General features: G+C 40.2%; 1 protein-coding gene across 6 annotated transcripts in view; it reads left to right on the top strand.

Moving 5' to 3' along the window:
• Positions 1-21,363, top strand: part of LOC136864626 (transmembrane protein 19) — a 220,661-nt gene that overhangs the window by 194,309 nt on the left and 4,989 nt on the right. For 5 of the 6 annotated variants that reach the window (XM_068226362.1, XM_068226365.1, XM_068226363.1 and 2 more), the window contains 2 exons: positions 3,671-3,775; positions 11,030-11,245. In XM_068226362.1, the coding sequence (XP_068082463.1) occupies positions 3,671-3,775; positions 11,030-11,245 (321 nt within the window). The remainder of the gene's footprint in view (positions 1-3,670; positions 3,776-11,029; positions 11,246-21,363) is intronic. The other variant, XM_068226361.1, reaches the window with a different exon arrangement.

Genomic DNA, 21,363 nt, shown 5'->3' with positions numbered 1-21,363 from the left:
ATCCAGTAAGGGACCAATGTTCACATTCTGTACTATATGTAGGTGTGATTTTTCAGTTGCGCATGGTGGGAAGTGCAATATACTCAAACAGATGCAAATGAAAAAACATAAGGAGAGTGTCCAGTGTGTAGAAAGAAACCAGAAACTGAACTTTTCATGTAAAAATCAAGATGTAAATCCGTTGACAAATGCTGAGGCTTTATTTACGTCATTTATCGTAGAACATAACCTGCCTGTAAATTGTGCCGACCATGCGGGGCCATTATTTTGCAAAATGTTTCCTGATTCAGAAATCTCTAAACGATATGGTTGTGCTAGCGTGAAATCAGCAGCTATCATTACAGAAATGTGCATGGAAGAAAGGCGAAAATTGTATCACATTTGCAGGTGAATGCATTTTCTGTTGCTACTGATGGTAGCAGTAAAAAGCGACTTGAAAATATATCCTATTGTTGCAACATTTTTGAGGCCTGAACTCAATGAAATTCAGAGTTGTCTACTCTCTGTGCCTAATTTAGAAGGGGATGCTATTGGAGCTAACATTGCCAATATTTTGCTCTCAACTTTTTAGGAATTCTCCATTCCATTAAAAAACTGCCCAGCTCTTGATGCTGTTAATGCTCCAGTAATGGTAGGCTGCCCTTCACCTAATTAATCTTGCTGCAGAGAAGGGTGCGGCGTGCTTGCCCGTAAATCTAGATGAAAGTATAATTGATATATTTTAGTATCTGAAAAGGAGTGCAAACAGGAAAGAAAAGTTCAGAGAATTTCAGACTTAACACAACACAGAGATTAGGAAAATTCTGAAGCATGTGCCTACTCGATGGTTATCACTAAGAAGGTGTTTAGATAGGCTTTTGCTGCAGTGGGACCCTTTGGTTACTTTATTCAGGAGCAAAATTGTGAGTAAGGATTCTCAGATGGGAACTTTGAAGGCTTACAAAATTCCTAAGTGCAGATGTCTTGTTTGTCTGGAAAGGTGAAGCATTGTCATAACATTCCACCACACTCCTCAGTTAAAAGGAAATCCCAGTCATCAGTTTCACTCAAAAAAAGAAAAAATGAAACTACTGATGACACTAAGAGGCATGCTTTTGTCACGTGAAAAACGACTGTTCGTGTTCCTTTTATCAAATTTACTTAAATCCTTTTGCCTTTTTCTCTCAAGTTTTATGGATATCCTTGAGAATCCAAGCGTAGCCCTTCATTCATGTATGCCGCACATCCACTTATTGAAGTTAGTTGTGGAGGAACTATTGAAGAATGTGATGGCAAGGTTTGTGAAACCACACGTTATTAAAAGCTCCTCCTCTTTCCTTGATGTAGATTATCATACTCCAGCAAAAGCTGATTGTGATCTGATGATAGGGAACTCTGTGTTTGTTTTGGTGAACACTGAAGTCTGAGGAAAAGTACATTTTCTTTAAGTCTGTTAGGAAGCGTTTCTCTTCATCATGTGACTACATGCTACACAAATTTCCGTTCAAAGATGAAGTTTTAAATTAATGCAGAAGATGCAGATATTTCTGCTATAACAAGGCATCATTTTCTAGCCTTAGATTTTTCATTAACAAGTTTCCGAACATTCTGACTAGTGAAACTGAACAGTTAGACAAAGAAACTGATATTCTGCACTCCCAGTTCTGTAACTTTCAGCTCAAAGAAACAGGCCTGGCAAAAGGAAGAATTGATGTTCAGTGGGCATTGGTTGGTCAGGTGAAATCAGCTGATGGTGTACTTAAATATGACAGAATCTCTAAGGTGATGCTTGCTATTTTATCAGTTCCACACAGCAATGCAAAATGTGAAAGGATTTTTAGCAGAGTCACAAAGACAAAAACACAGTTCAGATCCTTGCTGTCTGAACAAATTTTGGAGAAACTTTTAACCTTAAAATCAGTTCAGCAAAGCAAGTGCTTTGAGCAAAAATTTAGTTCCGAGTTTCTGAAGAGGGCTAAGTCAGCTGCGGGTATGTAGAACAACAATTAGTCGTAATATGTTCAGCGTGTTGAAGGATGAGAAGTCACAAGTTCCTAAAGTTCAGGTATGTCCAGTATTTAGTATTCACATATAAATAATTAAAAATATACAGATGAAGACCAAATAGAGTTGTTAATGTACTGAATTATAATGAATTAGTTCATGTTCTGCCATCAGTGATGTGTCGTGATACATCACGATTCACTGCCAAATTTCTCCTTGTTTTTTAATTTTAATAGTTGGCATATCTGCATGTCCATGCTTGTATTGAAAATGGAGGGGTTAGTGAAAGCCCGGAAGCCAGTAAGAGCGGTTTTTATGAAGACGTACAACTCTCTCATGCAAAATTTAAATCAAATCCAAGACTGTTTGGATGACGATACCTTGCAGTCCTTGCTAACCAAGTTGGATAGATTAGAAACAAAGCTGGTGCCATTGGACGAGAAGGTTTTAAATTTTTTTGCTGGAGAAAGGAGACAAGTAAGAATGTGAGTATGTAGACAGTTTCAGGGATAAATTGGATGATGCAAGACAGAAATGTTCTCTGCGGCTGCAGGCTAATGCCAATGTGTTGAAAATGGTATTTGCTAGATCGTTTACATTAGCTGAGAATAAAAAACAAAAGGCAGTTGAAATGATCTAAAATAGAACTCCTGATACACGATGGGGAGGTTAAAACCTGGTTAGAATTTTGGGACAATTTCGTTGCATTCATGAGGATTCTAAGGTTGAGGACAAGTTCCAATACTTGATTCAGTCCACAAAGGTTGATAGCCATGCTAGAGAATTAATCAGTTTTCCTCCCCACTGCTGAAAATTTCTTCTAGGCTGTGGAATCCCTTAAGGGTAGATTTGGAAGGGTGGATTTGTTGACTGAATTTTGTGTCAGGGAGCTCGCAATTTCTTCAATGCTTTTCCCACAAGTAGAATCTTGCTTGCCTGAGGAAGTGTTACGTGTTTGGGTGAGGTGTCCATCAACAACTATGAGGGATCAGGATAATGGACATGCTGACAAACTGGCTGCATTACTTGGTTTTCTGAAGGGTGAAGTAGAGAGTGAAGAGAGAATTACATTTACTCAAGCTGGTTTTGGACACACTACAAAATCAAGGGGTGCTAAAGTTACAGAATGGGAGGAGCATAGTTTAGCTTGCTGCTAGTGTTCTGTTCACTGGTAAAGGTTAAGGAAACAGTTTGGAGTGTGTCTTCTGTAAAAAACTGCATGACAGCAAGGTGTGTCATATTGCTCGAGAACTGAAATTAAGGGATAAACGTAAAAGGCTGTCTGAAAATGGGGCTTGTTTTTTATGTCTGAAGGTTGGAGATAGAACTGCAAATTGTATCACAAAACTAAAATGTCTTGTATGCGGTAATAAATTAGATGTAAATAAAGGCAGTTGTAAGGGTGATGAGAAGCATATGTAACAAGTGGAGATGTAATTCTTCCCTAGTATGTAGGCTCTGCATTGTGCTTATCCGTGAATAGCTTGTAATGGTATTGCTAGCTACGTGCTAGCCAGCCAGTGTCTTCGGAAGGAGCAGTATCCAACTGATGAGCCCATGCTGCACTGGGGTGAAACATTGCTAATCTTTTTACTATTGAGTTTCCTGGATTTTATTTAACTATCTCAGTCAGAAGCCATATTTTTGGTCATGAATAAAACTTGAATAATTTTGTATTCTGTTTCAGGTGCCTTCGCTTGTTGTAATGGTGACACTTGGGCCTCTGAGTTTGGCTCTGTTATTGGCCAGAGCTGGCCTTACCTAATTACTAACAGACAGAGAGTGCCACCAGGTTCGTTAATCACTTGACATTCTGTGATTTGTATGGTAGTAACATTCTTAGAATGACATGATCTCTGTTGTAGAATTCAGTACTGAGCTCGATAGCTGCAGTCGCTTAAGTGCGGCCAGTATCCAGTATTCAGGAGATAGTAGATTCGAACCCCACTGTCGGCAGCCCTGAAAATGGTTTTCCGTGGTTTCCCATTTTCACACCAGGCAAATGCTGGGGCTGTAACTTAATTAAGGCCACAGCTGGTTCCTTCCCACTCCTAGCCCTTTCCTGTCCCATCATTGCCGTAAGACCTATCTGTGTCGGTGCGACGTAAAACAACTAGCAAAAAAAAAAAAAAAAAATGTAGAATTCAGTTACTTATGATACAAGAAATCTGTTCAATAACATGCTCCTCACTAGGAGCCTAAGTTGCTAATATATATACACCAAAATAACTTGTCCTGACTGACTGACTGACTGACTGACTGATTCATCACCGAGCCAAAACTAATGGACATCAAGAAATGATATTTTGGGGATACATTCATATTACAATGTAGGTGTTCACTAAGGGAGGATTTTCGGATATTCCATTGCCAAGGGGGTGAAAATTTAAAATGAGGGTATCTATATCTCGAAAACTGAATAGGTTAAAGACATGAAAAATGGTACCAGGAATCTGCTTCAAAAATAAAGGAACACTCCCCCCCCCCCCAAAAAAAAAAATCCTGTTAAGGGGAATGAAAAAAGGTGAAAAAGGGGTTTGAATACCTTTTATGTGTATACATATATCTCAAAAACTGAAAATGTTAGTCACGAAAAATGGTATCTGGAGTCTCCTTTAAAAATAGACACATATTTTTTTGTTATGCAAAATCTACTTAAGGGGTGGTGAACAGGATTGAAAAACGGGGTGAATTTTTAAAATGAGTATATCTCAAAAAAGTAACATGTCACAGACGTGAAAATTGGTATATGGAATCTCCTGTAAAAGTAAGGGAACACGCATAGTTTGTTTTCTGAAAATCCACTTACGGTGACACTCCGGGGATAAAAATATATTTTTACCTAATGCATGGATTTTCATGAAACTTTGTGCGAATGTTACTTACATAAAAGTAGAGATATCACAAAAATTTCATTCATAAACAATTAAGTTTTTCCAAAAAAATTGTTTTTGAAATTTTTAATTCCTCTTACACCGGAGGCTGTGAGTTGGATTCCCGGCCAGGTCAGGGATTTTACCTGCATGTGAGGGCTGGTTTGAGTTCCAGTCAGCCTACGTGATTACAATTGAAGAGCTATCTGACGGTGAGATGGCGGCCCCGGTCTAGAAAGCCAAAAATAATGGCTGAGTGGATTCGTCGTGCTGACCACATGACACCTAATAATCTGCAGGCCTTCGGGCTGAGCAGCGGTCGCTTGGTAGGCCAAGGCCCTTCAAGGGCTGTAGTGCCATGGGGTTTGGAGTGTGTGTTAATTTGTAAATATATGGGAATAAAATAACTGTACTAACTGACAGCACCTCGTGTGCGTTTTTGTGGATACGTTAACTGGCGACCGTGACGAGGACATAAAAATTTACGAGTGTAGTAGATCATAATGCAAGTCATACTAGAGAATGTCACTCAAACAGCTCAAAGATGAACTTACCAAGAGGAATCTCCCTACAAACGGGAAGGAAAAAGTGCTACAGGTGCGACTACGGGAAGATCCCATGGGAAAAGGAGATCCTGCAAAGTTTTTCATCGAAGTCGATGAAGATTCCGTGACAGAAGAAGAGGTAAATATCCCTAAAATGTGTTCTAACTTAATGACCATGATGCAGGCACTAAATGACAAACTTTCATATAAACTTTCAGACCAAATTTCAGACGTAAATGACAAACTTTCAGGCAAAATTTCAGAAGAAATTTCTCAAGCTAACTTGGTTTTAACCAGACAGATAGCACAAGTGTACACACAGGTCTACAATGTAGAACAGGGCCTAGAATGGAAAATTTCAACCGTAAATGACAAAATTTCATCGCAAATTAGCGACGTCACTGATCGATTAATGCAGCAGATATCGGACATCAGGTCAAAACTGGGTCAGGTTGACCAAATCAATAGTAGAGTAAGCCAGCTGGAAGGGGATATCTTGGACCTCAAGGAGGGGGTGGAAACCCAGGTTTCCGGCATAAAACAACAGGTTGAGGGGGGGATATCTAACATCGAGGAAAATTTTGAAAGCCGTATTTCTGCTGTTGAAGGTAGGATAGAAAACTGATTTCGACCATTGAGGGAGATGTGCAGAATATAAGGGAAAGCATCCTTCATGCAGTAGAAAATAGATTGACTCAATCAGGACATACTGCCACACCTCTAACCCCCTCAAACCTAACCAGCAATACAGCACACCTAGACCTGGAGGTGATTATAGAGAGACTTCCAGGATACGACGGGCGATTGGAGGAGAACCCTAATAGCTTCGTCGAGGGATCAGTCAACCTATTGGGAAGGACTAATTTACCAGAGGACATCATCGTGCAACTCATCACACCGCAATTAAAGGGGCAAACCGCGAATTGGTGGAACAACTTGAAGGGGTTAAATCTAAACTGGACCAACTTCAAGAGGGAATTCCTTGATAGGTTTAATTCTGGAGGGGTGAAGAGCTGCGTGAAAAGGAAGCTACTGACTGAGGCACAACCCACTGGCATGAGAGCTATTGCCTTCGTCCTACAGAAGTACCAACTCTTCAAGCGTCTGCACCCTGAAGGAAGCGAAAAAGAGATCTTACCAGACATCACAGAGCTACTCCACGATAAGATTCGACCCCTAGTGAAAGTATCACAACCCAGATCCTTTGATGATCTACGCAGAATCGTCGCCCAGCTGGAGGAGGAAAGCTACGGAAGAGCCCAGCGCAGTTAGGACGTGCTACCAGTGTGGAAGAGCGGGACACCTGAGGAAGAATTGCCCAGCCGTGACGTCGGAGAAACTATGTCCGGCCCATTCTGGATTAAGGGGGGATGAGACCGGGAACGGGAAGGTGCCTCAAGACCTGACAGATGAACAACCCTGATCAAGTAGGAGAGGGATTGGTCAGATAGTGAGTAGAATAGGCCAACCCGACCCAGCTATCATCTTAAGGATTGGCAACGAGAATTTTTCAGCCATTCTCGACAGCCAAGCAAGCCATTCATTTGTCAACGGAACTGTCGCCAGATTACTACCGCCTATAAAGCCACACCATCTCGGAAGGGTAGTGGGAGGAGCGTACGGGGTAATCTATTCCATCCAAGGACAGACTAACCTAACCGCTTAATGCATGAACTTGCCTATTGTAATTGACGTTGCAGTGTGATTCAGAACCTGATACCTGACATCATATTAGGTCATGACTTTCTGGTGGAATACAAGGTGATCCTAGACTATGCAGCTCATGAAGTCTTTTTGGGAAAAGACAGACGTCTGAGGGTCGCCTGGCACGATGGAAATCTCCGGACTCGCAAGGATACGGAAGTAGACATAAACCTGGGAGATATCCAGTTAACACATCTTCGACCGAGTGAAAAAGAGGAGCTGAGACACACCTTAAAGGACTTTCTGGAAGTCATCACCAATAAAATAGGACAGACTACCACGGTAACGTACACCATTGAATGCAGCGCTTCCTCACCTATCAAACAACGTCCATATCCGATCAATCCTGATAAACGCAACTTCGTCATCCAGAAGATTCAAGAGATGGAACCATCTACATCCTGTTGGGCTTCTCCTATCATTCTACCGAAGAAAAAGAAGAAGAAGAATGGGGCGTATCGACTATGTGTGGACTTTCGCAGGTTGAACGAGAAGACCGTTAGTGATGCCTACCCCATGCCTGACCTGAAAGACTCGCTGAAACAAGTAAGTAGGTCTAGGATTTTCAGCATTATGGATCTCAACTCCGGATACTGGCAAGTGGAGGTCAAGGAAAGTTCTAGACCACTGACTGCTTTCATGACACTGAGAGGATTGTACCGGTTTGCATTAATGCCCTTTGGATTGAAGAATGCTCCTGCCACCTTCATGCGACTGATGGATAAGGTATTATCGGGATATGTTGGAGATTTCTGCCAAGTGTATCTCGACAACATTTTAATTCACAGCGAGAACTTTCAAGAACACCTTGTACATCTGAGGTAAATGCTGGAACGGCTAAATATTCATGGACTGACCTGCCAACTAGAGAAGTGCCACTTCGCCCAGTCCCGTTTAGAATATCTTGGCCATGTCCTAACCTCTGAAGGCTTAGAAAGGGAACCGGAGAAGAATCGAGGTATCGAAGAAGCTGAACGCCCGCAGACCAAGCGGCAAGTATGTCAGTTCCTTGGCTTGTGTGGATGGTGTAGCAGCTTCGTGCCACACTTTGAAGAGAAGGCAATACCATTCACCGATCTACTCCATAGCAACCGCCCGTTCCGATGGTCCAGCAAGGAAGAGGCAGCATTTCAAGGCATTAAGGCTGCGATATGCAACGCTCCCGGACTAGTACATCCCGACCCTCAATGGAAGATGTGCCTGCAGGCGGACGCCAGTGACTCTGGCTTAAGAGCAGTGTTATTCCAGGAGAGGAGTGATGGCGGAAGGGACATCGAGTATGCCAGCAGGAAGCTATCTCCCACCGAACAACGCTACTGCACTGCCGAGAAGGGAGCCTTACTGTGGTGTGGGCCATCAGCAAATTCAGAGGCTACTTGGAGGGAAGTTCCAGCTCTACACCGATAACGCTGCTCTCAAATGGTTGAACTCTGTCTCTGGCTCAAAATCTAAATTGATGCGATGGGCCTTGCTAATTGTAGAATTTGATTTCGATGTGTGTCACGTCCCGGGACTGACAAACATAGGAGCAGACAGCTTATCCAGGCACCCAGCGATGGAACCTAAAGCTAGGAGCACCATTGTCAAGAGGGAGTTCCCACAAAAACATCAGTGTGAGCCTAAGGAACCTGTCCTTATGACCATCAAGAAAGAACTTGATCTGGGAGTGATCAAACAGTGGCAAGAACAAGACAAGCCCTGTAGGACCACGACACAGTGGATTAGGAGACAGAACACTGATGGTCGACTTGTCCCGAGGGAATACAAGATGTACTACAAGAACTTCCGGGTTTGTGGAGGACTCTTTATATACAGGTCGCACCTCTTAGACACGCCTGCAGTAGTGGTGATCCCTAGACAGCACATGATGGACATCCTCGAGAAGTTCCATGACAGCACGGAAGCCAGACATCCAGGAGGCGAGGAGACATATCAGTCTATTCGATGAAGATTCTTCTGGGTCAACATGCAGAAAGACATCCTGGACTACATGAAGGGGTGCTTCATCTCTGCCTGCACCAAGGCGAGCAACAGGAAGGCAGATTCCAGCCAACAAGGAAGACGGCCAGAATGCCCCTGTGAGGTCATAGCCCTGGACTTGATGGGTCTTTACCCTAGAACACCACGGGGTAAAACAGGACTCCTAGTAATCACTGACCTCATCACAAGATGGATTGAGGCCTTTCCGATACCTGAAGACATGACAGGACACATCACCAGCCTGCTACAAGACGAGGTATTCAGCCGCTATGGTTATCCACGGTGCATTCTGTCAAACAACAGGAGTCGGTTCGCGTCGAGGAAGTGGCAGCAAATGATGACAGAATGGTGTGTGGAGCACTGGACCAACCCTATCTACAACCCAAGGGCAAATCCAACGGAACGACGGAACCAGGAGCTGAAAATAATGCTACGGGTCCACCTGAAAGACAAAAAACATTGACTGTGGGACTGTCAAATACCGCAGTCACTCTTTGCCCTGCGATGACGCATCAACTGTGTCACCGGCTATTCCCCAGCAGAGCTGTTTCTTGGTCAACAGCTATACTGCACCGGGGATTGGGAGATTCGTCCACCACCCACTTCTGGTCAAGATGATGCAGCTCTTTCCCTGGCAGAGTGGCAGCAGCAACAGCAGCAGAACCTTAAGGAGAAGCATGCTTTGGCCGAGAAGAGAACCCTTACCCAGGCCAAGGCTCAAGATGTCGAAGAGACCCAGATCTTCCTACCAGGCCAACAAGTACAGCGACGTAACCAGTAATAAGATTGGAGGGTCTCACGCAGGTTTCGCACCTAAGTGAGTTGGTCCCATCAAGGTGGATAAATAGTTGGGCCATGGGGTCTAGTTACTGAAGACCAACCCTCCTGTCAAGGTCCACGCATCGGAGTTACAGCAAGTCACCCAACCGCTGCGCATACAGAATAAGCCTGGAGGAGAGGCTACTAATGATACAGCACCATCTGGTCATCATGAGGAGAACACATCGACTATCATCGAGGAAGAGGATGGCAGCAAAGCAACCCCGATCCCTGACACAGCACATGCTAGTCAAGAGGAGGAGAGCACATCCAGCAACATCAAGGAAGAAAGGAGATACTATCTATGTCTAAGGCAACGTCGTGTGACAAAGTGTGGAAATGGTTTCAAATTATAGGAGGGATATTGACGCAAGTGTGATAACAGATATAACTTGAAAACAATATTTTCTCACCCATGGGTAACTAATGCAGATATCGAGCTCGAATTATTATTATTATTATTATTATTATTATTATTATTATTATTATTATTATTATTATTATTATTATTATTATTATTATTACTTGTATGTGTGGCTGTGAAGTGTTTACATCCATTTAGTATTAGTAGTATTATTATTATTATTTACATAGTTGAATGATCGTATTGTGTGGGCAGTTATGTCATGAAACTATTATTATTATTATTATTATTATTATTATTATTATTATTATTATTATTATTATTATTATTATTATTATTATTATTATTTACGTAGTCAAATGATCGTATTGTGTGTGAGGTTATGTCATGAAAGTATTGGTATTATTATTATTTAAGCAGTCACCATTTTTAAGAGATTGGCAGTTGTTTGTTTTAAATGGTGGTTTGTGATGCGGGTGTTTTGTCTGTGCCAACAGCGATTAAGGTTATGTGTGTGTGTTAATTTGTAAATATATGTGAATAAAATAATTGTACCAACTGACGGCATCTCGTGTGCATCTTTGTGGATACGTTAGATTATTAAAGTCCCTCTTTGTTTTCGTTCTTGGCTTTTGTTCCCATCAAATTGAAATGGTTAAATTCCACTTTTATAATTTGAACTATTTGGAATTTTTTATTGTTAACATGCATCTCCTTTCCCATTGAAAGCAGACTTGTTATTTTTTTTATTTTTCTTCCAGGGACGAACGGGGGTGTGACAATTCCTGGTCTGATATTTAGCCTTCTAGGTGGTGCTGTGATTGGACTGGCATATTATATTACGGTGTTGTATTGTGTGGATTCAACAATATTGGCTGAAAGCCCACCACAATGGCCGTTAGTGCTAGCTGGAGCATTTGCTGGAATTGTTGGCAGTCTGGTGGACTCCCTTCTTGGGGCTACTCTCCAATATTCAGGTAGACCCAGTAGAGGTAGTATTATCTAGAGTTACTTACCAAGGGTAGTACAATAGTATAAATACACCACTGAGTGCTATACCGCAAAAACAAGAATCATGTAATTTTGATTGATAGACATATTCACTCGTTCTTCCTTTTTAAAACTCCTGATATGGACCACATTGTTACCATTGTTAATGGTATGCAGATGTGGTAATATTAACATATCTTAATGAGTTGACACGGTTCACATAAGAGGAAGTATGAAATAAGACCTCTGTATACTAAAATTTTGAGTAAACAATAGCATATGGAAATAATAAAAATTTACCTTTGTGGCAAGTTTTGTTAGTGACTAGTTTCTCGGCTTTGTACCTGCATCTTCAGACAAAGAACGATGACCAGTTGCTGGACATTGACTTCTTCATGGTCTTGTAACATCAGTGTTGTGGTCACTAACACTGCCTGACACTTGTTGGTTCTTTGCAATATTACGAGACAATATTGGCATTGTGCTCTGTTTTCATTGGTTCCGTTCTGCAGGTGTCAGGATGGGACACCATTGTCTCTCAGTTGATGCCTATCATCTCTGTCGAACGAACTGCAGTGAATTACATTGTTTGATTTCTTTCATATTTATGTTTTAATTTTGCTTTAGGCTGATGACGACCTAATATTAGTTCGAAACTAGTCCCTAATCATTTATGTAATTTAAACTCTGTATATTTTGTATTGAAAAGTGGACCTTAATTATACATTAGTTTAACTCTATTGTAGTTGTTTTCAATCGTAACAGCCTCTGCGCCGTCAAATTTGATGTCGTGTCCTGTGAATATGGCCTTTGCTGAAATTCATAATAATTTAAGTGCGGGGTAGTTCATGTTCTTTATTTGTTGTAACAGAGGAGCTTTATTTGAACTTATGCTGTTAGAGATTACTCTTGTATTAATTTATTTTACTTGCATCCTACTTGTTTAGATGGACGTTTACTGCTTTGTTACCAAAGTAGTTTTCATTTTATGTGATTTTTCAGTATCAAGATGCGGAGGGAGAGAGAGAGAGAAGGGGGGGGAGGGGGAGAGAGATATGCGCACGCTCTAATCAACTGTTGTTCAAGGTGAAATTTCAACAGTGTTTAATACGTTCCCTATTAATAGGTGAAATATGGATGATGGTAAAAATGACTTGTTAATCTTGCTCCGTAGCATAAGATTGTAGTGTACATCTTCTAATTTAAATATATATCTCTCAGATATTCATCATTTTTACGTTACAGTATTTATTTCATCTCTTACACTTTAATATCTGTCATTTTAGTTTCATAAAGTTACTTACACAAAATTGCCTTTACTTTCTTTCTTTTGATCACCCATTCAAAGTAATTGGGAACTTTGTAACTTGTTGACATGAAAACCTGATGCATCATTGTTGATAGAATGTGAAGCACTTAGCAGAATTCTAAATCAGTAATATTTTACCATTCTAAGCATGTTAAGACTGGTGGCCAATAACTTGCATCCACTCTCACGTAATGTTGTTGTCGTTATTGTTACTGACATATTTCTTTCATCACTTTAAAAATAACTGGTTCACAAACTACCAAATGGTACTATTTCAAACCTTAAAATAAATCAACAACTACAATTTCCTTCTGTCACTTGTGAATAGATGAAAATAATTGAAGCACTTATTAGAAGAAAGGCCCAAGTCGATATTTTGTAATTTTATAGGAGAGACGAATCTAAGTACAGTATATCATTACCAAACACTGATACAAACATTGCCTATAGTTAGATATATGGACTTTCACAATGATATAAACCTATTTTCATATTTATAACATTTTTCAGAGAGGAGTTATGACATTTTGAAAACTTACAATGGGCCGTTTTTTCTAGAACATAACTTTTCAAATAAGTGAAATCCTTATTAAAATAATCTATTCAGAATATATTTTGGATGTAAATTGAATCCTAGCATGGGCCGATTACCTTCGATGTTAGGCGCCTTAAAACAATAAGCAAGAATCCTAGCATAGTTAATTAATAAACTGATACTTCTGGAACATCATGTTAAGAAAAGTGAAATAGTACACAACAAATTACAGTTCTAATTTACAGTAGTAATAAAAAACATTGAATTTTTTCCCCCTGCAATGATGTTCAAAATAATCTTTTAAGTTTTTTTTTTTTTTTTTTGCTTTACGTCGCACCAACATATGTATGTCTTATGGTGACGATGGGATAGGAAAGGCCTAGGAAGTGGAAGGATGCAGCCGTGGCCTTAATTAAGGTACAGCGCCGGCATTTGCCTGGTGTGAAAATGGGAAACCACGGAAAGCCATCTTCAGGACTGCCGACAGTGGGGCTCGAACCCACTATCTACCGATTACTGGATACTGTAATAAATATCATTTTTGGTCCGTATTGATGATATTTGATTGGAATAATAACAGTAAGTTATTTGTTAAATAGACCACCTAATCAATACAAAGTCTAGTCTTGGATGATTTACATAGATCTGTTAACTAATAGTGGTACATGTTTCACCTTGTATGAAGGCATCATCAGCCATTGTCTTAACCTTAGACTGAAAATAAGCATCTAATTAACGTGTAATAATGAAATGAATTTTAAAAATCTTGAAGAGATTTGAAGTAAAATAACATTAAAAATAACAATGATGGTTTAAAAATATACAATGTGATGAGTTACAATGGTGGAACAACAACAGCGATAACATACTATCATTTCTCAACATTTTAGATAATTATATTAAATTCACTAAAGAAGATGAGTTCAATAGCTCTTTGAACTTCTTAGACATCAAAATCACGCGAGTATCGAACAAATTCGACTTCCAAATATACAGAAAACCCACCTTTTCTCCAACAACCATAAAAAATTATTCTTTACATCCCAACTCACATAAAAAAGCCACTTATCACAGTTTAATATATAGAGCATTAAAAATCCCTATGTCCTCTATTAATTTTAAGAAAGAATTACTATTCATTAAGGAAATAGCTAAATTCAATGGATTTAACACAGATATGATTGATAAAATCATTAATAAAACCAAACTAAAACTAGCTACAAATTTAACTCCATTGAAACCCGTCAAACCAAAATACACTAAATTCATGTTCACTAACCATAGTATTTATCCGATAACCAATTCATTAATGAAGTATGAAGTAAAAATAGCCTACACAACAAAAAACACTAATTGTGATTTATTCTTTAATCACAACTCTATTAACATCACAGACAATAGTTACTCTGGATCAAGAATATACAGATTGAAATGCTCTACATGTAATTTTTCTTATGTTGGCCAAACTGGCCGCAGCTTCTCCACCATATACGCTGAGCATTACAGTGCTCAAAGACACAATAAATTCTCCGCAATGGCCAACCACGTGAGGGACACAGGGCATAAATTCACCACAATAGAACAAGATCTCCATATCCTCAAAAGAGTCGATAAAAGTAAACTTATGACAGAACATGAAAATTTATTCATTTTCCTCAACCAGCATTTTAATAAAGATAAGAACCTAAATGACACTATTGATAAAAAAGCCCCTTGTATGAACAGATTCTTATTCTATTACGAGAATCAACTCCCCTCGCCAATATATTCTTAAAAATCTTCAACCTCACATCAATTAGCGTTCCCACCTCTACAGCTAATACACTCCCCTCCCTTCCCCTCACCGCCAGTACCTCTAATTCAAATGCAACCAATAAACCCATAGCCACACCCACTGTAACATCGCTCCCTCCAATGGCCTTACACGGATACAACACGCGCAGTAATACACTCTCCTCCTTCCCTCCCAATAATAGCAACCCCCCTCCAAGTACCACAAACAAGCCAATAGTTATGTCACCGCAAACAGATCACCCTCCAACACAAAACTTCAGCTATAACACACGTAGTAAGAAGTCTACTGTTGCAAATACTTCTAACTCAAAACGTTACAAGTCATCGTCAAATGGTAAGTGTACACGATTTTACTTCAATAATTTTAAAACATCTTTTCACACAATTTACTCTACGTTTCTTGTTTCCTTTTACAGATTCCACTGTTATATGCCTTTTCAACTAGAATATCAACAAATTCACATTTTTGCAACATTTGAGCATTGCTTCAAATTGAGATGGTCCATAGAGATCCAATTTAAAACTGTTCTTCAACTTCTACAACTTCATATCTTCAATGTGTTCTACAACTTCACCATATGCCTCTGACTTTCGTCTTTTATCTTCCTGATTATGATTAATTTCGGATCTCTCGACCAACCTTCGACTTTTATTCTCTCTTCTTTATTTTTGAATATATACGATTTTTCGCCATCGTCTAATTGTAACCGCCAGACAGTCAACTTTATTTTTATAGCAATCTTACTACTTGTTGTATAACAGTCTGATGTTTTATCCATTGTACTTATTATAGCAGTCTTCTAATGTTAATTTTGTTAATACTTCCACCATTGTAACTCATCACATTGTATAGTTTTAAACCATCATTGTTATTTTTAATGTTATTTTACTTCAAATCTCTTCAAGATTTAGAAAATTCATTTCATTATTACATGTTAATTAGATGCTTATTTTCAATCTGTTAAGACAATGGCTGATGATGCCTTCATTCAAGGCGAAACATGTACCATCATTACTTAACAGATCTATGTAAATCATCCAAGACTAGACTTTGTATTGATTAGGTGGTCTATTTAACAAATAACTTACTGTTATTATTCCAATACTAAATACTGGCCACACTTAAGCGACTGCAGCTATCGAGCTCGATCTTTTAAGTTCTATGATCTTCATTAATATTACTTTTTAAACATATAGAACACATTCATTTTCTCTATATTGGTATGCCACATGATTGCAAATCTTACTTTTCATTATTCTCACTCTCCACACCATTACCTTCGCAAGACGTCTGCTTCTGCAGAAGTTCAAAGCTTGTTTATTTGTGAAATATTTTGAGAGCTTCATGACATCTCTGCTGCCTTTAACACCTTTGCTCCCATAGAGGAGTGTGGTCATTAAGCACGCCGTCTTCTGTGGCCCATAGAGGGGTAAAGTCATTTAGCGCTCTTTCAGTGTAGCATGCTCTGATATGCTTGTGTTTTCGGAAACCAGAAGAGTTCTACCTAGAAGTTTCTGTTTCTTCCGGTAGATGCCTCGAGTGTCCTCTTTTCTCGACACTGTACAACCCTCCCTTTGTATTCTTTTAGCTCGCGTAATGTGGCAGTCGCAGAGCGACAATTACAGCAAACTATTAAGAGAGTGGAGCAGTGGGCATTAGATCATGGCTTTCGGTTTTCCACCGCAAAGTCCTCTGGTGTCCACTTTTGTCGGCTCTGTACTCTTCACCCACAACCTGAGCTATACTAAGGAAATGTCGTTCATCCCGTTGTTGACGCTTGCTGATTTCTTGGGCTCTTTTTTGATAGCAAATTGTCGTGGGAGCCACACATGCGGCAGTTAAAAGTGCAATCCACTAAGAAGCTGAATATCATGAAGTTTCTTAGCAACACTAATTGAGGTGCTGACCGCACAGTGCTCCTACTATTCTATAGGGCACATATTTTATCACGGCTAGATATGGCAGTGCAGCATATGGCTCAGCAAGACCAAGTGTGTTGCAAAGCTGAACAGCATTCACCACAACGGGGTTAGGTTGACGACGGGAGCTTTTTGTACAAGTCCCATAGCTAGCCTGCTTGCTGAGTCTGGTGTGCCGCCTTTACACCTGAGGCGCCAGCAAATGGTTTTTTCAAAAGCTGCAGATTTGCGACAGATGCCATTTCATCCAAGCTATCCTTGCGTATTCAACAATGGCAACCGTTTGCTGTACGCTGCTTGTCCTCGAGGAACACGGCCGGTTGGAATATGCTTTGTCAGACAACCAAGTGGGGTTCCTCCGTGGGTAGTACGAAGTTCTGAAATAATCCTGGATCTGCACACTGGCCCGAAGGAAAACATGGACCCTTCGATTTATCGGAGGCTCTTTCTGTCCGTTGCTGGCCGATATTCAGGCTCAGACGTTGTTTACATGGATGGCTCTAGAACAGCACTAAAGTGGGCTGTGCGTTCATTGTCGACACTGATAGGTTTCTATTTGCTCTCCCGGAAACCTGTAGTGTGTACACAGCAGAGCTCTGTGCTATCCGTGAAGCTCTGCGGTATGCCCTGTCCAATGAGCGCCGACACTTTCTTGTGTGTACTGACTCCTTGAGTTCGCTACAGTCTATTGATACCTGTTTCCCTCGGCACCCTCTGGTGCAGCGGATCCAGGACCTGTTGGCTGGGTGTTCGGATGCCGGCACCAGAATCACGTTTCTGTGGCTCCCAAGCCACATGGGTATAGAGGGAAATGAGTTAGTAGATAAGGCTGCCAAGGAGGCAGTTACACTGGCCCCAATGGTTTTTCAAGGTTCCAGCAACTGATATTCGCTCTCAGCTGAGACATCTGGTTATGTCCCATTGGGAGATGGAGTGGCAGGCCACTCCTCTTCGAAATAAGCTGAGAGCGATAAAAGGTACAACGAAGGTATGGAGGACTTCCCTTCAGGCTTCTCGGAGGGAAGCAGTGGTATTATGTCGTCTTCGGATCGGCCACGGTATCCTGATCCACTTCCATTTATTGAAAGGAGAACCCCCTCTTGTGCGTAGGTGTGGCGATCTTCTTACTGCGGTACACATCCTTACGGAGTGCGTGGACCTGGTCGATCTGCGCCGTAGTCTAAAACTCCCGCGTACCATCTCCCTTATCTTGCGAGATGACGAGCAGTCAGCAGACCTCGTCATCCGCTTTATGAGGGATAGTGGTCTTTTTTATCGTGTGTAATGATGTCCTTTGTGCTAGTGTATTTGTGTCACTTGCACTTTTATCCTGTTGACTTCATTTTAGTTTGTGTTGCGTATTTTAATGTGTTATTTTAACGTCTAACGTAAATTATAAATATATTGTCTCCTGTATTTTATCTTATTTTATTAGAAAATAAGGCATTGCGAATTAGATCCACTGATTGTTTTAATTTCATACTTATTTTTCTTCATCATAATTTTTTTAACTCTAGTCAGTGGATACGTTTTAAAATTTTAACTCCATATATCATGTCATCCATCTCGTTCCATTAGGGGCCGATGACCTTCGATGTTAGGCCCCTTAAAACAAGAAGCATCATCATCATCATCATCAGACCGACTGACTCATCATCGCCGAGCCAGAACTGCTAGACATAAAGAAATTAAATTTTTGGGATACATGAATACTGTAGTGACAGTGCTCATTAAAGGAGGATTTTTTGGGTATTTCATCACTAAGGGGGTGAAAAGGGCAGTGAATTGTTAAAATGACCGAGCTCGATAGCTGCAGTCGCTTAAGTGCGGCCAGTTTCCAGTATTCGGGCGATAGTAGGTTCGAACCCCACTGTCGGCAGCCCTGAAAATGGTTTTCCGTGGTTTTCCATTTTCACACCAGGCAAATGCTGGGGCTGTACCTTCATTAAGGCCACGGCCGCTTCCTTCCCACTCCTAGCCCTTCCCTGTTCCATCGTCGCAATAAGACCTATCTGAGTCGGTGTGACGTAAAGCAACTAGCAAAATTGTTAAAATTAGTGTATCTGTATCTCAAAACTTAACAGTTTACAGATGTAAAAATTGTTACATGAAATCTCCTGTAAAAACAAAGAAGCACATATTTTTTTTAATTTTCGGTAAATCTACTTGGGGACTTCAGGGGAGGGGGTGGGGGTGAAAAGAAGTGAAATGTGGATGAATTTTTAAAATGAGTATATTTAAGGAATGCATATTTTTTTGTTATTGAAAAATTCACTTTGGAGGGGGGGACTGAAAAAGTGGTTAAGTCCCTTTTATGGGGATACTTATATATAAAAAACTGAAGATCTTACAGATGTGAAAATTGGTATTTGGAATCTCCTTTAAAAATAAAGGAACACCATTTTTTTTTTTTTTTTTTTTTTTTTGGAAAATCCACTGAAGGGGGTCAAAAGAATTGAAAAATCAGGTGAATTTTAAAAAATAAGTATATATACAGCATATCTAAAAACTTAACGATTGGGCGAGTCGGCTGTGCAGCTAGGGGTGCGCAGCTGTAAGTTTGCATCCATAAGATAGTTGGTTCGAACCCCACTGTCGGCAGCCCTGAAGATGGTTTTCTGTGGTTCCCATTTTCATACCAGGTAAATGCTGGGGCTGTACCTTAACTAAAGCCACGGCCACTTCCTTCCCACTCCTAGCCCTAGCCAGTCCCATCGCCGGCACGAGACCTATCTGTGTTGGTGCAACGTAAAGGCAATTTGAAAAAAAACCTTAACGTGTTACAGATGTGAATGTTAGTATTTGGAATCTTCTTTAAAAATGAAGAAACGCATAATTTTTGTTTTTGGAAAATCTATTTAACCTTTTCGCTGCTGAATTCTCGGACAGGCTGGTGCGACCCCAGTGCTGAATTTCTTCAGTCAACAACTCGTCAAATATTATCGCTAATTTAAACATAAAATACAAGCATTAACTGCAGAATAACATTTTGAGACGATATTTTAACTCACCAGTTTGTTCCTACAGTGTTGGAGACAGTTCATGTTTGGGATCCAGGGTTCGATTCCACACGAGGTGGCCAAAATTTTGTCCATTAAGAAGATGCTTAGAAATTTTTATTTGCATTATGGGCTATGCGTATTATATTTACACACAATGCCAAGCCATACACATGATTAACAGCAGAAAGATTAAATTAAACATACAATATTAATAAAGGTAGGGCAGAACTTGTCATAAGCTTAGCATCAACTGTCCGTTTATGAAATCTGTTTGCTTTGTCCGCTACCCTCGCAGACTTCTTTTCATTCCTAAATTCTCTGAAATAATCCATTTCAGGTCATACAAGGATCAAATTATTATTTGACATAGCTAGGTTTGGCGCTTGAAGTGCATGCGCCTTCTGTGTAAATTCATCATCCGACTACATGGTCAGCCCCAGGTCAGTGTCACTTCTTCCTCTCTCTGGCAGCAAATCATCACCTCTATCAACATTATTATCACTCCCTATCACTTCACTGATATCCTCGATATCAATACCGTCACTGTCGAAATCCACTTCAGACTCTGTCTCCTCTAAAAGAGTAAGAATATTCTCTGGGCGCATGTTATGATCATAAGCGGCAGCCATGATTGAAACACTAGAGTATTTGTTTACGTGAGGTGACAAAAGAAAAACGTTTATACTGCACACTGTATGCGAATAGAAAGGTAACTAAGTTGTTCTAAGGTTAGCCAATAGATGGCAAGAACATATACCAATGTTTCAAGACAGATCAAATATATTCTATCGTAGCACTGACGGTGCAAAGTTCAAATCGAGTATACTCGACTGCAGCACTGGCGGTTTACTTCACGGAGAACGAGTATACTCGACTGCAGCAGTGAAAGAGTTAAGGTGGGGTGAAGAAGTAAAAAAATAAGGGTTAAATTCTTTTTATGAGGATACTTATATCAAAAGAGATGAAGAAGATAAGAGAAACAAAATAAAAGTATGGGAATTGAAAGACAAAATGTACAGGAAGATTTTCAGGAGAGATTGAAGCAACAAATCCCAGTTACTGAAGTGGAAAATGTAGAAGAGAAGTGGGCCAATTTTAAAAAGGCATATATTAATGCAGCAGAGAGTGCTTGTGGCAGGACATTTACACGAGTGAAAGAAAAGGAGACACCGTGGTGGAATGAGGAAGTGAGGAAAGTGGTGAAAGAAAAGAATACAGCCTGGCAAGAATGGAACCGAGATCAAACAGAAGAAAGCAAAAGGAAGTATCTCAACAACATACAGAGATGTAAGAAGGTGGTAGGAGAAGAAAAGAAGAAGAGTTGGGAAGAATTTACACAAAAAATGGAAGCGGATGTAAGTGGCAGTAAAAGGATGCTGTATGGACTTATAAGAAGTAAGAGGACAGAAAGAGTTACCACAAAACTAGTGAAAAAGGAAGATGGGGAATTGTTAACACACCCAGAAGAGATAAAGAGAAGATGGAAGGAGTATTTTGATAAGCTATTGAATGTGAACAACTGTACGGGGGAGATAGAAGCAATGC

The sequence above is a fragment of the Anabrus simplex genome, chromosome 2 (assembly GCF_040414725.1).
Source record: "Anabrus simplex isolate iqAnaSimp1 chromosome 2, ASM4041472v1, whole genome shotgun sequence".
Taxonomy (NCBI): domain Eukaryota; kingdom Metazoa; phylum Arthropoda; class Insecta; order Orthoptera; family Tettigoniidae; genus Anabrus; species Anabrus simplex.
Note: the sequence above shows the minus strand (reverse complement) of the source record. Positions and strands in the feature narration are given on the sequence as shown.